This window comes from Ranitomeya imitator, chromosome 6 (assembly GCF_032444005.1).
Source record: "Ranitomeya imitator isolate aRanImi1 chromosome 6, aRanImi1.pri, whole genome shotgun sequence".
Lineage (NCBI taxonomy): Eukaryota > Metazoa > Chordata > Amphibia > Anura > Dendrobatidae > Ranitomeya > Ranitomeya imitator.
Window position 1 is genome coordinate 428,867,181 of NC_091287.1, and position 22,158 is coordinate 428,889,338.

At 43.5% G+C, this 22,158-nt stretch overlaps 1 protein-coding gene across 3 annotated transcripts in view; it reads right to left on the reverse strand.

Annotated features, from left to right (window-relative positions):
• The window catches only part of ATP6V1H (ATPase H+ transporting V1 subunit H), a 235,209-nt gene that overhangs the window by 123,223 nt on the left and 89,828 nt on the right, over window positions 1-22,158 (reverse strand). For all 3 annotated transcript variants that reach the window (XM_069731341.1, XM_069731342.1, XM_069731344.1), the window contains exon 11: window positions 18,011-18,189. In XM_069731341.1, coding sequence (XP_069587442.1) covers window positions 18,011-18,189 — 179 coding nt within the window. The remainder of the gene's footprint in view (window positions 1-18,010; window positions 18,190-22,158) is intronic.

Consider the following 22,158-nt stretch of genomic DNA (forward strand, 5'->3'; position numbering starts at 1 on the left):
ACTCACTTCAACACTGCTCCAACCAGCTCTCCATATGGGGAAAAAGGTGAGCCTGTCGGTGAAGTGTTGAAGTGTGCCCTAGAGCTCAAAATATAAGATGGCAGCCGCTCCCTGTGCAGTCGCCATCCCCTCTACTAAGTAATGGCTGTGTGCTATGTTGACACAGCCAGTACTTGACAGAGGGGACAAAGCTGGCACTAGGAGCTGCTGCAATCTATGAATCTGAGCAGATGCAAAGAGCAGTAAAAAGAGGGGCTGGCGTCAGCACAAGAAACAGGTACCATCTTTGTCAGAGTGAGCAGTGATCGCAGTCAGCCTGCACAGACAGGGAATGCAGTAATTGCAGTCAGCCTGCACAGATGGTGAACGCAGTGATTGCAGTAAGCCTGTACAGATGGGAATCCAGTAATCGCAGTCAGCCTGCACAGTAATCGCAGTCAGCTAGCCCAGAGGGTGAACGCGATCAGCCAGCCCAGAGGGTGAACGCGGTCAGCCAGCCCAGAGGGTGAACGCGGTCAGCCAGCCCAGAGGGTGAACGCGGTCAGCCAGCCCAGAGTGTGAACGCGGTCAGCCAGCCCACAGGGTCAATGTAGTCAGCCAGCCCACAGGGTCAATGTAGTCAGCCAGCCCAAAGGGTGGATAGAGTCAATGCAGTAATGCAGTCAGCCCAAAAGTTATTGTGGTTCCATCTTTCAATCAGAGCAAATGCAGCCAGTTCTTGGCATAGGCAGCAGCCAACTTGCATTCTGAGGTCTGGGACAGCGTTCTTCGCCCTACTAACCAGTGAACGCTCTTTAATAGCCCATGGCCAGTCCATGCAATGCAGTCCATATTCTTACTCTGTTGCATTGACATCTGCATGAGTCCTTACAATATCAATTGGCCCTTTCAGGGTAACCGCAACGCTGATATGGCCCTAAATGAAAATTATCTAGAGGAAGTCAAAAACCCCATGGGGCAAAGATTATTAGCTTCATATTAGGGGGAAAATTCCTTCCCAACTCCATACGTCAATCAAACTAGTTTCCTGGATCACAGAATCTAATGCCCATAACATGTAATATTAAATTGATCAAGAAAGGCCTCCAGACCATTCTTCAATTTTAGTTGTGAATCAATCATTAGAACATTACTTTGCAGACTGTTCCACAGTCTCACTGCTCTTACAGTAAAGAATCTGCATATGTGATGTCCTTTTTGACACATTTACAGTCATGTTAGGAGGAGTCTTAGGAGTATAAAGTCCAAGGCACTGATAACAGCGGACAACAATGGATAGATGATAAATGCTTTAGGCTGGCATACCTATGAAGAATAATCGGGGCTATAATTTCTTGCCAATAGACTATCATGTCCGGTTCAAGATTATAGTCCTCTTACAAAGTGTGACGTTGAGACAGGAAACCATTCACAGTAGGTGGCCGAGCTAAATTCATGCTTCCATCAGATAGATGTGACCAAGCTATTCCTGGCAGGATGGATCCTTATTGAGAGTGTGAAGGTAATTAACAGATGAAAATATCTCCATCTGAACAGGAGCCGTAATTTCATAAAGAGTTATGGATTTATCATACTTCGTAGCTGTATACCGGTTACATTTTTGAGATCTCGGGAATGGGCCAAACGCCTGGCAGGGTCTTGATCCATTCTAGTACCCAGTGGTAGGAATATTTGTAGAACAGCTAGAATACAGGTAGCGAAACCGTGTTTGGGCTCCAAGTGTAACAGCGCCTGACCAGATCCGATGGCACCAAAACCGCTTCCCTATGACCTTTCATAGAGAAGTCATGATCCATCATAGGTTTTGGAATTTCAGCTGCCAGAGCAAGTGGGCCTTCGTTCTCTACCAATGGAGGTCACGCCATGTAGCGTGTTGGAAGAGACCGGAAGTAGCTGGCCCCCACACCTCCCAAACGGTTGCCAGCATCCAACGGCTGAACATCAAGCCAGTAATTGACTTTTGTATCACCTGTATTTGTATATCTGACCATTCTATATGTATAACCATTGTCTATATAGTGTATTGTCTAGTGTGCGCTTAAGGCGATTAAATATATAATTTAACCTTGGACTGCTCTATTATCTTGATCCACACATCCGTGTTCTCAGTTTTAACTTTCCAATGTACCGGAGCTGGTTTCTGGCCCGATATAATCCAGTTAATGGACCAGGCTTATATCTAACAAGGAACTGGTGGCGGTCCTACCATTTTGGTAAAGAAAAACACTACAAATTATGGCTTTAGTTAACTTGAAATTGACAATTAAACTTTTATTGTCTATTGTTTTAGAGCAAAATTAATAATTCATTGCTTTACACCAAAGCGCAAGCAAGAGACAGCCGAGCAACAAGTTAAGAAATTATAACATCTATAAAGAAAACACAACCCTAACAATGAAAAATCTTGTGAACTAAACCGGTTCAGTAAACACGCCAATTTGTAAGATCAGTGTGTCGCACCTTAATGACACTTGCCAGAGGTCCAACGATATTTATAACTTTTAATCCAGTCTGGAGCTAGGCAACCAATTATCCTTAATCTTCTGCTACCTAAACTTGTCCAGACGTCTGAGACCATTAACAGTAATGGAATCTGGATGCAGAGGGAATATTAATGAGTGCTGCAGTGTTCATCAAGTAGCTCTTGGCTGCTGGGGATGGATCAATCAACTCCGATTATAAACAAGCACATGACTCTATAAAGACTTTACTCAGTAAATACTGTGTGGAAGTCAGGTTCAGACAAGGTTCACCATACATATAGTACACCTGAAGTCTTTTCTTACTAGTTAAAATTGCTGCAAACCTGGTATTAAGAAAATAATATCAATGTATGTATCTGTCTACACATGCTGCAAATTAGGTATTAAAGGGAATCGTTTTTGCTACCTCATCTGAAAGCAGCATGATGTAGGAAAGGAGACACTGAATCCAGAGACGTATCACTTAGATTACTGGGTGCAGCACTTGGGGACACAAAGTTCTTTGATTTAAATGTAGCAGAGCTGAGAAAGCTGCCCCCGCCCACACTGGACTCAGTATGTACACTGTCTATTGGCAGTGAGCTGCTTATCACAGGAAGGGGCAGAGTCGGATTACTTGATAAAGTGCTTTATCACATCGACCTAGGACGCACTTCCACAGCGCTGCTCCATTTGCATATGATCCTATGCACTGCGGCAATGGGTTCTGATGAAGGTCTGGATTTGGACCAAAACATTATATTATTTAGAATTGCCATTAAAAAACTTGTGCTCACTTTACTGAAAAAGATGAGTGCAGAGTGTCACTTACTTATTTATTTTACAGAGAAACTGCTTTTTTTCCTGCAAGATTGCATGATTGTGCAGAAAGACAGTGGAAAAAAAAAATCAGGGGCAAAGAGCTATTCTGGTTAAAAGTTGAAACGAGAAGACAGTTTTATGTTTGAGAAAAGCCCGCTGGAAATGAAACGTTGCCTGTGTTCATAAACGGTTCATTTTACTAAATATGATACCTCACTCTCCGTATTAGCTGATCAGTAGAGGTGTTAGGTGTCAGGCCACCACCAACATTATTTTGATGACATATCACAGGTAGTGGACAACCCCTTTAAAATAATTATAGGCATTGTTTTAGAGGTCGTTTTAGTTTTCTTCAATTTGTGGGGTAATGTCTTTAACCCTCATGTACAAGTGGGGCTCCTGCTGCTGCTGCTGTTAACCATTTATATGCGGTTGTCAATTTCTTACAGGTGTTTTAAATGGAGTACGCACAAAAACAAAATGTCCGGATGGCGTATTTGTGTTACCTCACCTACCTAAAAATGCAATAAAAATAGATCAAAACATATACACTCCAAATTGGTATTAAATAAGCAATCCGCTCACCGTTCCAAAAACAAGCTTTCACACAGATCATTCAGTGGAAAAATAAACATTTTATGGGAGTCGGAATGAATGCAATAAAAACAAAAAAGCATGGAGGAATTGCATTTTTTTCACAGTTTCACAGACTTGAAATTTTTTATCTTCCAGTAAGATATATGTTGAAACAAGTGGTCTCATTCAAGGGTTCAATTTGCCCCGAAAAATAGAATTAGACTTACCGGTAATTCGGTTTCTAGGAACCCTCCATGACAGCAGCATCGGAGGATGTCTCCCCGCCCTAATGAGGGACAGGAAACACAAAGAGGTTAAATACCCCTCCCCTTCCTGCAACCACCAGTGTTTTTTCTGAACACAGTAGTATGAATACTTACCACCAAAATGAAGGAATCATCCAATAAGAAAATCAGATAGGGAGGGAAATTAGTGCTGTCGTGGAAGGTTCCTAGAAACCGAATTACCGGTAAGTCTAATTCTATTTTCTCCAGTCACCTTCCACGACAGCAGCATTGGATAATACCAACAACTAATTTCTTAGGGAGGGACAACAGCCTGCAGAACTCGTCTGCCAAAAGTTAAATCCCCATTGAAAATCAGTCTATAGTGTCTGGTGAACGTATGGATGGACGACCAGGTGGTGGCTCTGCATATCTGCTCAGAAGATGCGTCCCCTCTCTCTGCCCACAATGTTGACACTGCACGAGTAGAATGGGCCTTCAGAGATGCAGGAGGAGAAAGATTCTGCAATGAATATGCCAGACAGATAGCTTGCTTAATCCAATTAGCAATCGTATTTTTAGCCGCCTTCTCGCCTTTATTCAATTCTCAGGACAAAATAAATAGGTCTGTTGGAGGTAATAGAGAACCGCCCTGTGAACAACAAGGTTGTGAAAAATGTCTTCCTTCACATTAGACGTATTTGTGTAGAATGAGGGTAACACAATATCCTGACCTCTATGGAAGTCCGGACACTACTTTAGGCATAAAGGAGGGATCTTATTGAAGGATAATGCTGTCTGTAGTGATAGTTAAGTAGGGCTCCTCAACTCATAAGGCCTGTAACTCCCCTATACACCTGGCGGTAGTAATTGCTAATAGGAAAATGGTTTTGAGGGTCAGGATCTTTAAACCCGTGGATGATAGTGGTTCAAATGGATCTTGGGTTAAGGACTATATTCAAATTCCAGGGGGAATCCTGACTATGAAGCCTAGGACGGATCCTAGCTGCAGAGGTCATAAAACGTTTCACCCAGCGCTGTCCAGCTAAATCTTGATAAAAAATAACTCAGAACTGAGAGCTGAAACCTGCACTTTAAGTGTACTAGGTTAAAGCCCAAGCTCCAACCCCTTTTGGAGAAAGTCTAAAATTTGTGCGATGTTGGGATGGAGAAGTTCAGGAGTATCCAGGAGGCACAAGGATGAAAATGTCTTCCAAACTGTGCCATAGATGGTGTTTGTCACTTACTTACTCTTCTTGAGGGTTTGCATTACTCCATCCGAGCGCCCTTTAGCTTTTAAGATTTTGGCTTCAGCAGCCAGGCCGCAAGTTCAATCTGCTCAGGTCCAGATATAGTAGGGGACCCTGTTGAAGGAGGGCAACCTTCTGGGGTAGAGGCAGAGGACCTTCCTGTGCCATGTTCATCAGAGCACTGTACCAGCTCCTTCCTGGCCACATGGGAGAAATCAGGATCGTAGTGACTCGATCTAGCGGATCTTCTGCAGGGTCTCTGCTAGCATTAGGATCGGTGGGAAGGCGGATGCCAGGCTGAACCTCCAAGGATGGGAGGAGGCGTCTACACCTCGTGCTCCATTCACAGGACTGAGGGAAAAGAATGTCCCAACCTTTGCATTCTGACCATAGGTGAACAGGTCTACTTCGGGATTCCCCCACCTTGAGGTTAGGGACAAAAAGACAGCTTGGTCCAGGCAGCATTCTCCCGGATGGACATCCTTCCTGCTGAGAAAGTCCGCCTGGACATTGTCCGATCCTTTTAGATGTACCGCTGTGATGGACAAAAGATTTTCTGCCCTGGAAAAAATCAGTGATGGATTTTAAACTGGCGTATCTATCTCGTACCTCATTGGTCCCGGAGGTAGGCCACTGTGGTCATGTTGTCGGAATAAACCCAAGGTGACCTTGGATTACGGCTGATGATGCTTTCAACGCCTTCTCCACTGCTTTCAGTTCCCTCAAGTTTGAGGAACTGGAACTGATGTCTGGGGGCCACGATCCCTGGAAAAAAGATTCCTCCACCACACCACCCCAGCCTTTCTGACTGGCGTCTGAGGTGAGTACCTGCAAGGGAAGCTGATCCCAGCTGACTCCCCGCTGGAGATTTCGGTAGTTTAGCCACCATAAAAGAGTGGATCTCACATGACCGGGAAGGGGCATTCTGTTGGTTAGTGTATTTTGATGCTTTTTAGAGTACATCAGCACATGAGATTGCAGGACTCATGTATGGGCTTATGCCCAGGAGACCACCTGGATGCATGATGTCAGTGATCTCAGAATATCAGATACAAAAACCGTGTGCACTACTGGAGAAGAATGGTGCTAGGTTAGGTTCCCACACCTTCATAGACTATAAAGAAAAAGAACCCAGCACTCAACTGATGCTTTAGTGCAATTTTAATCGTAGTAGTACCCAATAAACGTTTCGGTCCTTGAATGGACCTTCGTCAGTAACTACATGTGAAAACCAAAAACAAGTGTAAACAAAAATTACAGAAAATAAAGTTGCATACAAAATAAAGTATATACAAGGTATTTTGGAAAAGGACAATAGCATCGATACAAAACTCTGGTCAATCTATACATAGAGTACATGCTGGGGAGAAAATAACCCGAATATCTAGGCTGAATTATGTTCCACTCAGGATGAAATAAGGAGAGATACACCAGAAAGATGATAGTGGGAGAGGAGGTACATACCGTACTGTAGAATAATAGAATAGACCGTATGGTCATAGGGTACAAAAAAGCAGCGTCTGTAAGTGTAAGAAAGTCCCATAAAATTCCCATGGACCGGTAAGCACAGGGTGTCAGGGGATATAAGGTAAAACATACCTTATGTGTGAGTCAGATAGGAGCGGTACTGTGGGTGGATAATGAAAAAGAAATTACATGCCGAAAAAAAAAAAAAAAAAAAAAAAAAAATACATACAGCAAAAACCGGCCGATCAGAGAAACGCTCTAGTGCAGGGTAAATCCCCTGCACTAGAGCGTTTCTCTGATCGGCCGGTTTTTGCTGTATGTATTTTTTTTTTTTTTTTTTTTTTTTTTTTTTTTCGGCATGTAATTTCTTTTTCATTATCCACCCACAGTACCGCTCCTATCTGACTCACACATAAGGTATGTTTTACCTTATATCCCCTGACACCCTGTGCTTACCGGTCCATGGGAATTTTATGGGACTTTCTTACACTTACAGACGCTGCTTTTTTGTACCCTATGACCATACGGTCTATTCTATTATTCTACAGTACGGTATGTACCTCCTCTCCCACTATCATCTTTCTGGTGTATCTCTCCTTATTTCATCCTGAGTGGAACATAATTCAGCCTAGATATTCGGGTTATTTTCTCCCCAGCATGTACTCTATGTATAGATTGACCAGAGTTTTGTATCGATGCTATTGTCCTTTTCCAAAATACCTTGTATATACTTTATTTTGTATGCAACTTTATTTTCTGTAATTTTTGTTTACACTTGTTTTTGGTTTTCACATGTAGTTACTGACGAAGGTCCATTCAAGGACCGAAACGTTTATTGGGTACTACTACGATTAAAATTGCACTAAAGCATCAGTTGAGTGCTGGGTTCTTTTTCTTTATAGTGATCTCAGAATAGACATTGAGTCCTTCAAGGTTGGTGACCTCTGGTCTCTGAACCTGGAGATCCTCTGGACAAGGTCAAGTTGACGCTCCCTGGGTAAGAAGGAGGCTCTTTTCTGTATACAATATAATTTCCAGAAATTCCTTCCCTGGTAAAGGATGAAGGTCTGATTTCTCCAAATTCGGGATCCAGCCTAGGGATTCCAGGATTTCCAAGGTTTTCGCCACACCCAGGCTCAGACAAGGGACAGATGGTGCCACGATGAGAAAATCGTCCAGATATGGGATGATGCAAACCCCGTGGTGTTGGATGAAGATCACCGCCTCCGCCATAATCTTGGTAAACACCCGTGGTGCTAATGAAATGCCGAACGGCAAGACATTGAACTGGTAATGACTGACCCGGTGATCGTGGGAAACTGCAAATCTGAGGAACTTCCTGTGGTCCGGATGTATCGGTACATGATAATAGGTGTCCCTCAGATCTACTGTAGCCATCACCCAGTTCCGTCCAATGAGAGGGATTGCTGATCTGATTTATTCCATTTTGAATCGTCTGTATTTGACCACCTGGTTCAGGAGTTTCAGATTTATGATGACCCTGTGTTTCCTTGAGGGCTACATTACCAGGAACAGGCGGGAATAATAGCCCCTGCCTATCCAGGTGTGGTACTTGAGAGATCACATTTGCTTGAAGTAGGCCTCCCAAGTATGACAGCAAGGTTTCTTGAAGATGAGGAAAATGCAAGGAGGTGATTCTCAGGCATTGAGGGAGAGAACAGAGGACTCTCGAACTCTAGTTTCAATCTGTCCCATATGGGGCATAGAAACCATTGGTTTGTGGAGCCGGATTGCCACTGAGTGAGGAAGTTAGAGAGTCAACCCCAGACCGGAGAGCAGCCATTGTTTGTCTGGGGCTTGTTGGTGGTGGGGAAAAGGAGGTTTTTCCTCTTACCACCTTTGGGATAACTCCATCGGCCTGTTTTGCCCTTCCCCCTGAACTCCCTCTGGCCGAGTTGGTGAGAACTGCGGATCTTGCCTTTACCCGGACAGACTCAACAGAGGCATCAGCACGAACCCCGTTGCTTTCTGAAGGAGGGGGAGGGAGTCAAGTATCTCCTCCCTAGAAGTCCCCTGAGTAAGGTGATCCTCCAACGTACGAAGCCAGTGGAATAGTGATCTTGCGACACACGTCGAGGCAATGTTCGTTTTGAGCAAATTGGTGGAGGTGTCCCAGGATTTTCAAAGTAAGCTCTCGATTTTCCGATACATGGGATCCTTGAGCTGGGACGCATCTTCGAAGGGAAGGGACGTCTTTTTGGCAACCCTGGACACCTGCACATCCACTTTCGGGATTTCCCATAGAGAACAATCTCCATCTAAAGGGAAGCAATTCCTCAGCTCTGAAGGGACGCTAAGCCCTTTCTCAGGGAAGCCCCACTCACGAAGGACAAGGTTTTTAATATGCTTATGGATGGGAAACCCTTTCTGATCTTTAGGTTTCAGCCCTCCGAACATCTCATCTTGTACAGAGTATCTCACTTCCTCTTCCTCAACCCCCATGGTACCTCTCACCATACTAATTAACTCTTCCATATCATCAGAAGAAAAGTTATATTTTTTATTCTCGGACTTGGGGGTGGAAGTGGAACCCTCATTCTCCCAAATATCTTCTGAACCTGAGGTACGGACTTCGCCCGAGTCAGAGTCCACGGGAGCCAACTTCCTCTTCTTAGGAGGAGGGGGTTGTGGTACTGGGGCCTGGGAAAAGGCTTCCATAGGGGTCTGAACCTCCTGCTTGATGAGGGTTTTGATGCTGTCCAGGAGAGAGAGCTGTTCGGCGCGCACTACATCATCCGTGCAAGGCGGACAGAGCTTCTTCTTATATGAAGAGGGAAGCCTGGAAACATACACCCCGCACTTGCGGCTGAGCATCTTATCCTTCTTAGGGGCAGGGACCTTGTCTCCCTAACAAGAGAGAGGTATACTAAGTCACCCATAAAACCATGCGAACCGGGACAGCATGGGTTCTACACCACTACTTACAGTAGGAGGGTAGACGCTGGGCTCTGCAGATTCAGACAGGGAGGGTTTGTCGCTGTCCATATGGTCAGTCGTCTGTCACCTAGTCACAGAGAGACATAGACAGTGTGTCCAACCTGGAGGCTCCCTCGACCAGGATTTAAAGGAAACTGATGTCCCAGTGTGATTCTGTGCTCCTCCTCCTCCTGGTCCACAAGTGGGATCCCAGAAAAGAACGCCCCAAATATATCCACAGTCCCAGAGAATATTAATAATAATAACATAGTTAGTAAGGCCGAAAAAAGACATTTGTCCATCCAGTTCAGCCTATATTCCATCATAATAAATCCCCAGATCTACGTCCTTCTACAGAACCTAATAATTGTATGATACAATATTGTTCTGCTCCAGGAAGACATCCAGGCCTCTCTTGAACCCCTCGACTGAGTTCGCCATCACCACCTCTTCAGGCAAGCAATTCCAGATTCTTACCGCCCTAACAGTAAAGAATCCTCTTCTATGTTGGTGGAAAAACCTTCTCTCCTCCAGACGCAAAGAATGCCCTCTTGTGCCCGTCACCTTCCTTGGTATAAACAGATCCCCAGCGAGATATTTGTATTGTCCCCTTATATACTTATACATGGTTATTAGATCGCCCCTCAGTCGTCTTTTTTCTAGACTAAATAATCCTAATTTCGCTAATCTATCTGGGTATTGTAGTTCTCCCATCCCCTTTATTAATTTTGTTGCCCTCCTTTGTACTCTCTCTAGTTCCATTATATCCTTCCTGAGCACCGGTGCCCAAAACTGGACACAGTACTCCATGTGCGGTCTAACTAGGGATTTGTACAGAGGCAGTATAATGCTCTCATCATGTGTATCCAGACCTCTCTTAATGCACCCCATGAACCTGTTTGCCTTGGCAGCTGCTGCCTGGCACTGGCTGCTCCAGGTAAGTTTATCATTAACTAGGATCCCCAAGTCCTTCTCCCTGTCAGATTTACCCAGTGGTTTCCCGTTCAGTGTGTAATGGTGATATTGATTCCTTCTTCCCATGTGTATAACCTTACATTTATCATTTTTAAACCTCATCTGCCACCTTTCAGCCCAAGTTTCCAACTTATCCAGATCCATCTGTAGCAGAATACTATCTTCTCTTGTATTAACTGCTTTACATAGTTTTGTATCATCTTCAAATATCGATATTTTACTGTGTAAACCTTCTACCAGATCATTAATGAATATGTTGAAGAGAACAGGTCCCAATACCGACCCCTGCGGTACCCCACTGGTCACAGCGACCCAGTTAGAGACTATACCATTTATAACCACCCTCTGCTTTCTATCACTAAGCCAGTTACTAACCCATTTACACACATTTTCCCCCAGACCAAGCATTCTCATTTTGTGTACCAACGTCTTGTGCGGCACGGTATCAAACGCTTTGGAAAAATCGAGATATACCACGTCCAATGACTCACCGTGGTCCAGCCTATAGCTTACCTCTTCATAAAAACTGATTAGATTGGTTTGACAGGAGCGATTTCTCATAAACCCATGCTGATATGGAGTTAAACAGTTATTCTCATTGAGATAATCCAGAATAACATCCTTCAGAAACCCTTCAAATATTTTACCAACAATAGAGGTTAGACTTACTAGCCTATAATTTCCAGGTTCACTTTTAGAGCCCTTTTTGAATATTGGCACCACATTTGCTATGCGCCAGTCCTGCGGAACAGACCCCATCGCTATAGAGTCCCTAAAAATAAGAAATAATGGTTTATCTATTACATTACTTAGTTCTCTTAGTACTCGTGGGTGTATGCCATCCGGACCCGGAGATTTATCTATTTTAATCTTATTTAGCCGATTTCGCACCTCTTCTTGGGTTAGATTTGTGACCCTTAATATAGGGTTTTCATTGTTTCTTGGGATTTCACCTAGCATTTCATTTTCCAACGTGAATACCGTGGAGAAGAAGGTGTTTAATATGTTAGCTTTTTCCTCGTCATCTACAACCATTCTTTCCTCACTATTTTTTAAGGGGCCTACATTTTCAGTTTTTATTCTTTTACTATTGATATAGTTGAAGAACAGTTTGGGATTAGTTTTACTCTCCTTAGCAATGTGCTTCCTTTTTGGCAGCTTTAATTAGTTTTTTAGATAAAGTATTTTTCTCCCTATAGTTTTTTAGAGCTTCAATGGTGCCATCCTGCTTTAGTAGTGCAAATGCTTTCTTTTTACTGTTAATTGCCTGTCTTACTTTTTTGTTTAGCCACATTGGGGTTTTCCTATTTCTAGTCCTTTTATTCCCACAAGGTATAAACCGCTTACAGTGCCTATTTAGGATGTTCTTAAACATTTTCCATTTATTATCTGTATTCTTATTTCTGAGGATATTGTCCCAGTCTACCAGATTAAGGGCATCTCTAAGCTGGTCAAACTTTGCCTTCCTAAAGTTCAGTGTTTTTGTGACTCCCTGACAAGTCACCCTAGTGAAAGACAGGTGAAACTGTACAATATTGTGGTCGCTATTTCCTAGATGCCCGACCACCTGCAGATTTGTTATTCTGTCAGGTCTATTAGATAGTATTAGGTCTAAAAGTGCTGCTCCTCTGGTTGGATTCTGCACCAATTGTGAAAGATAATTTTTCTTGGTTATTAGCAGAAACCTGTTGCCTTTATGGGTTTCACAGGTTTCTGTTTCCCAGTTAATATCCGGGTAGTTAAAGTCCCCCATAACCAGGACCTCATTATGGGCTGCAGCTTCATCTATCTGCTTTAGAAGTAGACTTTCCATGATTTCTGTTATATTTGGGGGTTTGTAACAGACCCCAATGAGAATTTTGTTACCATTTTTCCCTCCATGAATTTCGACCCATATGGACTCGACATCCTCATTCCCTTCGCTAATATCCTCCCTTAAAGTGGACTTTAGACAAGACTTTACATAGAGACAAACCCCTCCTCCTCTCCGATTTTTACGATCCTTTCTAAACAGACTGTAACCCTGTAAGTTAACTGCCCAGTCATAGCTTTCATCTAACCATGTCTCGGTTATTCCCACTATGTCAAAGTTACCTGTAGATATTTCTGCTTCTAGTTCTTCCATCTTGTTTGTCAGGCTTCTGGCGTTTGCAAGCATGCAGTTTAGAGGATTTTGTTTTGTTCCAATCTCCTTGCTGTGGATTGTTTTAGAAATGTTCTTACCTCCCTTCTGAGTAAGTTTTCCCGGTTCTTCTTTGTTCGAGTCTAATGTTTTTCTTCCCGTCCCCTCTTCTTCTAGTTCAACGCCCTCCTGATGAGTGTAGCGAGACTTCTGGCGAATGTGTGTTTCCCAGGTTTGTTGAGGTGTAGTCCGTCTCTGGCGAGGAGTCCATCGTACAAGTAATTCACACCGTGGTCCAGGAATCCAAATCCTTGTTGTCTGCACCATCGTCTTAGCCAGTTGTTCGCATCAAGGATCCTGTTCCATCTCCTGGTGCCATGCCCGTCTACTGGAAGGATAGAAGAAAAAACTACCTGTGCATCCAGTTCCTTTACTTTCTTCCCCAACTCTTCAAAGTCCTTGCAGATTGTCGGTAGGTCCTTCCTTGCCGTGTCATTGGTGCCAACATGTATCAGAAGAAATGGGTGGAAGTCCTTGGAGCTGAAGAGCTTTGGTATCCTATCGGTCACATCCTTGATCATCGCACCTGGAAGGCAGCATACTTCTCTTGCGGTTATGTCCGGTCTGCATATGGCTGCTTCTGTGCCTCTCAGTAGTGAGTCTCCCACCACCACCACTCTTCGTTGCTTCTTGGCTGTACTTTTTGCTGTCACTTGTTGCTGTGTGCCCTTTTCTTTTTTGCTTGCTGGTATTGCTTCATCTTTAGGTGTGCCATCTTCATCCTCTACAAAGATTTGATATCGGTTCTTCAGTTGTGTGGTTGGTGATTTCTCCATCGTCTTCTTGCTTCTTTTGGTCACATGCTTCCACTCATCTGCTTTTGGAGGTTCTCTGAAACTTTTTTCACCTTCTGTGACCAGTAGAGATACTTCTGTTCTGTCTAGGAAGTCTTCATTCTCTTTGATGAGTTTCAAAGTTGCTATTCTTTCTTCCAGACCCCGCACCTTTTCTTCTAAAAGGGCCATAAGTCTACACTTCTGACAGGTGAAATTGGATTCTTCTTCTGGTCGATCTGCGAACATGTAGCACATGCTGCAGCTGACCATGTAGGTTGTCACATCTGCCATGTTGCTCCTAGATCCTGCTGACTTGCTGTGTGTTTTCCTTCTTGTGTAATCTACTCAGCCAAGCTTTCTTGCAATAATGTCCTACAGGCACGCGGCGCGCGGTTTGGTGATGCTTTATTTAATCTTTATTTTAATAATCTTTATTTTTATAATCTTTATTTTTATATAGCGCTAACATATTCCGCAGCGCTTTACAGTTTTGCACACATTATCATTACTGTCCCCGATGGGGCTCACAATCTAGAATCCCTATCAGTATGTCTTTGGAATGTGGGAGGAAACCGGAGTGCCCGGAGGAAACCCACGCAAACACGGAGAGAACATACAAACTCTTTGCAGAGAATGCCGACACTTGTCAGCCACACGTGCGTTCCAGCATGGAATGCACAAGGAAGCAAACCGGAAGTTTGGGACAACGTTACTTACAGTGTGCACAAACTCCTGGAATCTGCCGCATGGAGGAGGAGGACGCCAGGGAGCTGCAGGAGAACCCCATCCGCACATCACTGCTCTGCTTTACCCCACCGAGGAGGCACAGGAAGGGTGGGAAAGTCCCGAGTCGCATGTGAGCCATGAAGATGGGAGCAGCCTTTAGAGGAGAGTGGAGCCCCTGACCTCAGCTGCCCGGCATATGGTAAGAAAATCCTTAAGGTGCTCCCGATTGCCAGCCACGGCAGCACCATCTAGAACCTCTTCATGCCCCATAGGAGACAGGAAAAACACTGGTGGCTGCAGGATGGGGAGGGGTATTTGACCTCTGTGTTTCATGTCCCCCATTAGGGCGGGGAAACATCCTCCGATGCTGCTGTCGTGAAAGGTGACTGGATAAAAAAAAAAGCCCTAATATGGCGATGTCGAAGGAGAAATAAGAAAAAATAAAAATTTTTTACGGGACTTAGAAAACAGGGAGTAATAAACAAAAGTGCAAAAACAAAAAAATTCCCTGACCCTTAAGGGGTTAAAGTGTTTTTTTGCTCTGTCTCAGACTACAAATGATATTTATATCTACATAAAAAAAGAAAACTTTCGCATCATGCCACCATTAAAAGTAGCGTTCAGCTATAAATTCCCAAATCTATTGGCGGCCAGTACTACAGACACATGGTCACTGATAGCAGGCCATGTGGGATGGACGAATGGGGCGTTCTCCTACCTGGCAAATGGAGAATTACCAAATCCTCTGGATTATTAGGTGACAAAAAAGTATTGCCAAGAGAGCAGAACGACAGAAAATGATAACCCAGAGGACTAATGCCTGATCGCACATTAGGGAGGCTGCGCACAGTTGTGGAGAAGAATAGAAGAGTTAAGGCTGTTTACATTTGGACCAAAAAGAACAAAGGGGCAGATTTTAAGTCTGTCCCTGCTAGACCCTTATTACTGGTGGCGCAGTGGCTTATCTACCACAAGAACAAAGAAAAGGTTTATATTTATTACCGAATATTCATTATACTCATAGAAGAAGACAATATCATCACAATGGATATCAGGCACCATTCTTCTGGTTATTTTGAAACTACATACCTTAACTGGCAAAGAAAAGATCCATCAGGAATCTCATAATTAGTCTTAAACTTGGCAATTTTCACTAATTAAAGGAAATATTTGGTTGCCAGGATCAATCTGTATGAATGACCATGCATTACGTTATGATAGGAATTAATGACTTAGAAAAGTGCATTGTACGACTGTGCAACTTTTGCTCACAGGACATACTGCCTTATTTTAATCATATCCTTCATTAGCAGCTATTAGTGATTAGCGAGTGTACTCGTTACTCGAGATTTCCCGAGCACGCTAGGGTGGTCTCCGAGTATTTTGGCGTGCTCAGAGATTTAGTTTTTGTCACCGCAGTTCCATGATTTGCAGCCGTTAGACAGGCTGAATACATGTGGGATTTCCCTAAGGCCGGTTTCACACGTCAGTGGCTCCGGTACGTGAGGTGACAGTTTCCTCACGTACCGGAGACACTGACTCACGTAGACACATTGAAATCAATGTGTCTCTGCACATGTCAGCGTGTTTTCACAGACCGTGTGTCCGTGGGCAAAACACAGAGACATGTCAGTGTTCGTGGGAGCGCACGGATTACACGGGCCCATTAAAGTCAATGGGTCCATGTAAAACACGTACTGCACACGGACGCTGTCCGTGTGCAGTCCGTGTGCCGTGCTGGAGACAGCGCTACAGTAAGCGCTGTCCCCCCAGCGTGGTGCTGAAGCCGCCATTCATATTTTCTTTCCAGCAGCGTTCGCTGGAGAGAAGATATGAGAAATCCTTTTTTTATTTTTTTTTCGTGTTTAAAATAAAGATCCCTGTCCCCCTCCCTGCTCCCGCCCGCCCGCTGTTAATAAAATACTCACCCGACTCCCTCGCAGCGTCCTCTCAGCGCCAGCTTCTCCTGTATGAGCGGTCACGTGGTGCCGCCGATTACAGTCATGAATATGCGGCTCCACCTCCCATAGGGGTGGAGCCGCATATTCATGACTGTAATGGGCGGCACCACGTGACCGCTCATACAGGAGAAGGTGCGGCGCGGAGAGGACGCTTCGAGGGAGCCGGGTGAGTATTTTAGTAACAGCAGGGGAGCGCACAGTGGGTGGGAGGGGGGAGGGGACAGGGATCTTTATTTTAAACACAAAAAAAAAAAAAAAAAAAAGGATTTTTCATATCTTCTCTCCAGCGAACGTTGCTGGAAAGAAGATATGAATGGCGGCTTCAGCACCAGATGCAGGGGACAGCGCTTACTTGTAGCGCTCTCTCCTGCACGGTCCGTGTGGTACCCAGTTGGCACACGGGCGGCACACGGCTGCCGCTCGTGTGCCACACTGATGTTCACGGTAAGCACACGGACACGGATAATTCCGGTACCGATTTTTCCGGTACCGGAATTATCTGGACGTGTGAGACTGGCCTAACTAACAGGCAATCCCTAAACATGTTCAGGTTGTCTAACAGCCACAAATCATGCAGCTGCATGGGACAAAAACATAATCTACAAGCACGCCCAAGATTCTCGGAGAACACCCGAGCATACTCGGGAAATTTCGAGTAATGAGTATACTCGTTTATCACTAGTAGCTATTTTCCTGCTCTTAAAAAAATGCTTAGTGGTGGTAATACACCTTGGCTGCACCAGGAGTGCCCATATACCCTATAGGAGACTGTGGCACACTCAGACTCCTCAGGCAGCAGCTTAATTCCCTTGGGAACTAAGGATCGGGCATGTTGTACTCAAATATGTCCAATCTTAGTTTCCCCTGAAACCTGCCCTCTACACACAACACAGATCAACGACTGCCGGACTCGGGACCAACGTTGAACTAATAAAAGCCTGAAAGCAATTCTTAAGAAGATCGTAGTTTTCCTATGAACTGTTTGTGGCATAGAGCCGCATTTATGAAAATGGACAAGATAAAATGTTTCCACTGACTAATAAGAAAGTTATTGAAACATAAAAGTACATTTTAATTAATAGATCTTGGAATAATAATAATTTCCTCAACTGGAAGTGATTAAATAAAATGTTTGTGTGCTGAGATAATCTTATAAATGTGCCCCTGCTGTGTACTGTGTAATGGCCGTGTCTGACCGTACAGGCACATGGTCTGATCATACCACAGCTCCTGGGCAGTGAAAGAAACACAAAAACATAAAAAAAGCGAGTAAAGTAAACATCTCCCTGCGTGTTTTATCACTAGTGTTTCTGCCACGTCTTCAGTCGTCTTTTGGCGATGTCACACTAGACTGAATCAGCTCTGCTGAATGGGCGAAGATGGTGTATGGCCGTCTGCCTGTCCGACTCATCAAACGTACTATAACCTTGTATGCCAGAAATGCTACTCCAGTCTCTGACTGGAGTAGCATTTCTGGCATGGCGTGCAGAGGTGCACACCACTTACAAGTCTCACCAAATTCATAAAGTGTTATGTGCCTCTTAGTGAATATGGTGCCTTGCAGCGAAAGCATGTGCTAAGCGAGTCTTGATAATTCGGCCCCAGGGTATCAAGAGAGTTAAACTGCAGGGACAACAGTGAGTGCTGCATACCTTAAATCTTGCACACTTTCTCCCAGTTTGTCCAGGAGGAATTTGATATCTTCAACGATATCTTCATCATCATATTTCTGCTGCTCCAGGTTTTCCAGTTGCTTCAGAACTTTACACTGGATCATGGCGAGGGCATACTCCTGGCGGGTTTCTCGTTCAGTGGATTTTTCTAGCAGATTCTGCAACCAAAATAAATATTTAAAGGGAACGGTCAGCAGGATTGTGGTCAGTGAACTACAGATCCTGTCAGGTCGGCGCCGTTACACTGATTAAAATGATACCTGGGTTATGAAATCAGTCTTGTGGTTGTTGTGCAATCTTTATTTGGAGTTAATGAGATTTTCGTGCTCTGGGCCTCCTGTGGGGGGCTTCATGTGGTGTTCTGCTTAGATATTCATACTGATGGCTTATGAGAGGTCTCTGATCTGCCCCCTATTTAACATACTGAATATTATATGTATTGAAAAAATAGAAAACTCACATTCAGCAGGCAGGTGCTGTAGCATGATAGCATCTATAATATGCATTAAATGGTTTTGTTTAGTCATAAGCATTTATTCTGAAAAAAAAAAAAAACCTTTCTCAAAATGGCGCCACCGGCGCCATTTTGCTAGAGGAAATAAAAATTTGTCTCCACCATGATAGCACCAGTGGTGCTTGCGCAGTAGCATCTATTGGATCGCTGATTGATGCTACCACGCAGGTACGGCAGGAGCCATTTTGAGAAAAAAAAATTTTCAGAATAAATGTATATGACTTCATAAAACAATTTAATGCATATTATAGATGCGATCATGCTGCAGCGCAGGCTCCGACCTACTGAATGGGATTTTTTTTTTTAATACATATAATATTCACTATGTAAACTAGTGGGCAGGTCAGTGAGGGATCAGTGACCTGTCAGCAGTCTGCATTATGAATACCTAATCCGAGCACCACATGCAGACCCCCCACAGGCCGTCCCTGGGCATAAGGATATATTTAACTCAAAACTGGAAATAAAGATTAAACAGCAACCACAAGACGGATTTCATCACCAGATATCACTGCAATCAGTACAACGGCGCCGACCTGACACTGCCTATAGGTTACTGTGCACAATCGTGCGGACAGGATCCCTTTAATCGTTTCTAACCCAACATTAAGACGCCTTTATAAAGGAGCACATCAGAAGTTCTAAAAGATCAAATGGGCATAAAGACTATAAATTTTAAATTGAAAAAAAAAAACAAAAGTATAGAATAAACTGTTAAGGATATAGGGAAGCTGTCATCAGGATGTTATACCTCTCACTACTGACAGGTATGTAAAGACGCCATCATGCTGGGTAAATCCTTACCTTGGTTGTAGAGTATCATTTTGCCATTTTAGGCTATGTGCACACGTTCAGGATTTTTTGCGTATTTTCAGCCGTTTTCAGCGGGAAAAAAACGCTTAAAAAACGCATACATAAGCATCCCATCATTTTTAATGCATTCTGCAATTTTTGTGCACATGATGCGTTTTTTTTCCATGAAAAAAATGCATCGCGGTAAAAAACGCAGCATATTCATTACCGTAATTTTGCAGATTTTTTGCGTTTTTGCCGCTATTTAATGCATTGGGAAGCTCCGAAAAACCCCCCCACAAAAAACGAGAAAAACGTGAAGAAAAAAAAACTGCGGGAAAAAAACGCATGCGGATTTCTTGCAGAAAATGTCCGGCTTTGTTCAGGAAATTTCTGCAAGAAATCCTGACGTGTGCACATTAAGTTAAAGAAATCTAACATTTAAATGTTATACCGATGAGCCGCTAGGAGCATTTCCAGCTCTTGTGCTGTGGGCAGCAGACTACACTTTTCTATACATTTGCTGGGTGCCCCTTGTGTTTGTTGTCCCTGAGCGCTTGGCGTATTGGACTGTCAACAGGGCCTAAATGATGGGAAAAGGGTGACGTACCTAACAAAAACTGGCTTTTACCATTCATTCCTACACTTTGATAATTTGTTACTGACCGGAGATAGAAAACAATACGTAGGACCCCCAAAGTCACTTCAAAACTGAACAGGTCCCTGTAAAAATATAGCAAAAAAGGGGAGAAGCCAGCGCAGCCTAAGGTTAAGACGCAATACATAAAGTGCAAATGCACATATTAATTTCTAACTGTATTTTCAAAATGAGACATTTAGCAAACAATTGATCAATTCTTTGAGCCACCCCGCCTCTTCACGGCAATCTCATATTGGGGCAGTCCTACACTACGTTTTTTATATTCGCTGTGCCTCCTAAATGAACTAAATGCAAGACCACATTAAAAGCATGCTGTACCTGGAGCATTACTGAGTCACCCCCATGGCGCCAGAGTAGGCAAGCGAGGATAAAGGTTGACCAGGTCCAGACAGACATTTCGGATCCAACCTCCACACTGCCCATCCAGAACCACAGATAAAGAGACAGGCTGAGGCACAGGTGCATAATTAAACAAAGCCTGAGGCAGGGCAGGGCTGCTGTGTGTGGACAGCAGCCTATCAATCACTGAGACACAGAAAGAATGGCGCACATAACCAGGCGCGGCGCACGGCAACAGTTGGATCCGAAATGTCTGTCTGGACCTAGTCAACCTTTATCCTCCCCTTTTTTGCTGTGTTATTGGTAAGTGGCTGACCACCACTGTTGCCGCGCACGCTGGGTTATGTGCGCCATTCTTTCTGTGTTTCTGTGATTGATAGGCTGCTGTACACACACACAGCAGCCCTGCCCTGCCTTAGGCTCTGTTTAATTATGCACCTGTGCCTCAGCCTGTCTCACTCTTCATCTGTGGTTCTGGATGGGCAGTGTGGAGGTTGGATCTGAAATGTCTGTCTGGACCTGGTCAACCTTTATCCTCGCTTGCCTACTCTGGCGCCATGGGGGTGACTCAGTAATGCTCCAGGTACAGCTTGCATTTAATGTGGTCTTGCTTTTAGTTCATTTAGGAGGCCTTTATGGCACAGCGAATATAAAAAACGTAGTGTAGGACTGCCCCAATATGAGATTGCCGTGAAGAGGCGGGGTAGCTCAAAGAATTGATCGTTTGCTAAATGTCTCATTTTGATAATACAGTTAGAGATTAATATGTGCATTTGCACTTTATGTATTGCGTCTTAACCTTAGGCTGCGCTGGCTTCTCCCCTTTTTTGCCCTGTAAAAATATGTTTTGTAAATGTCCTTGAAAAAAAAAAAAAAATGACTGCTACATTTTCAAACCTTTTAAAATGCGAACAAAATAAAACAACATTTTACAAATGGCGCTGATGTAAAGCCGACATGTCGGAAAGGTTATTTATTAATGTTTTTGTCTGGTATGACTATCTGGATTCAAAGTTTGAAAACTGCTAATTTCTATAAAATTTCTAATATTTTCATAAACTAAAGCAAAGCATATCAACACATTATCATAAGGTATGATGTGTCACAAAAAAAAAACAATCTCAAAATCAATGGGATATGTGGAAGCATTCCAGAGTTATTATTACATAAAGTGAAATATGTCAGATTTTTTTTTTTTTTTTTTTTTTAATTACCCCTTTCACTAAAGGGTTGAATTTATTCATTTTTTTTTTTTTCAGATTTTTTGCTCCACTACAACCTGAACTATTTTGTCTTTGAAGTGGCTCTTACATGCTTCTTTTCCAGAGCTAATGGGTAAAACAATTTCACTGTGCATATATAACCTGATTTTAGTGCCATTGTGTCCTAGCCCCTTTCATCTATGCTTTATATTACGTTGCCCATCGCACATACATGGAAAGAACAACTCCCGCGTTCAGCCTTGGTTTTTCTAGTACAGCCACCATAATCCAGTGCTTGTCTCTAATGCCTGTGTGCATAGTAGTGAGAGGATAACTAACATCTGCCATTGTGCCTTAAATCTTGACTCTCTACAATTTTTTTTTTTTTCTGAATAAAGTGCTGTTGCCATAGTGACAACAAATCCTTTAGAGCATCCTGCATCAGGAGAATTGACTGCGGTATGACAGCATCATTTGGCGGGATTATTATGAATTTCAATACTAGAGCTTTACATTACCGGTGAAAACATATCTGCTTCAGCATTAAGCGAGAGGTTTTATTCCAAGAATACACATATATAGCCCCATAACAGAAGTGCAAATATGTAGATCATTCATT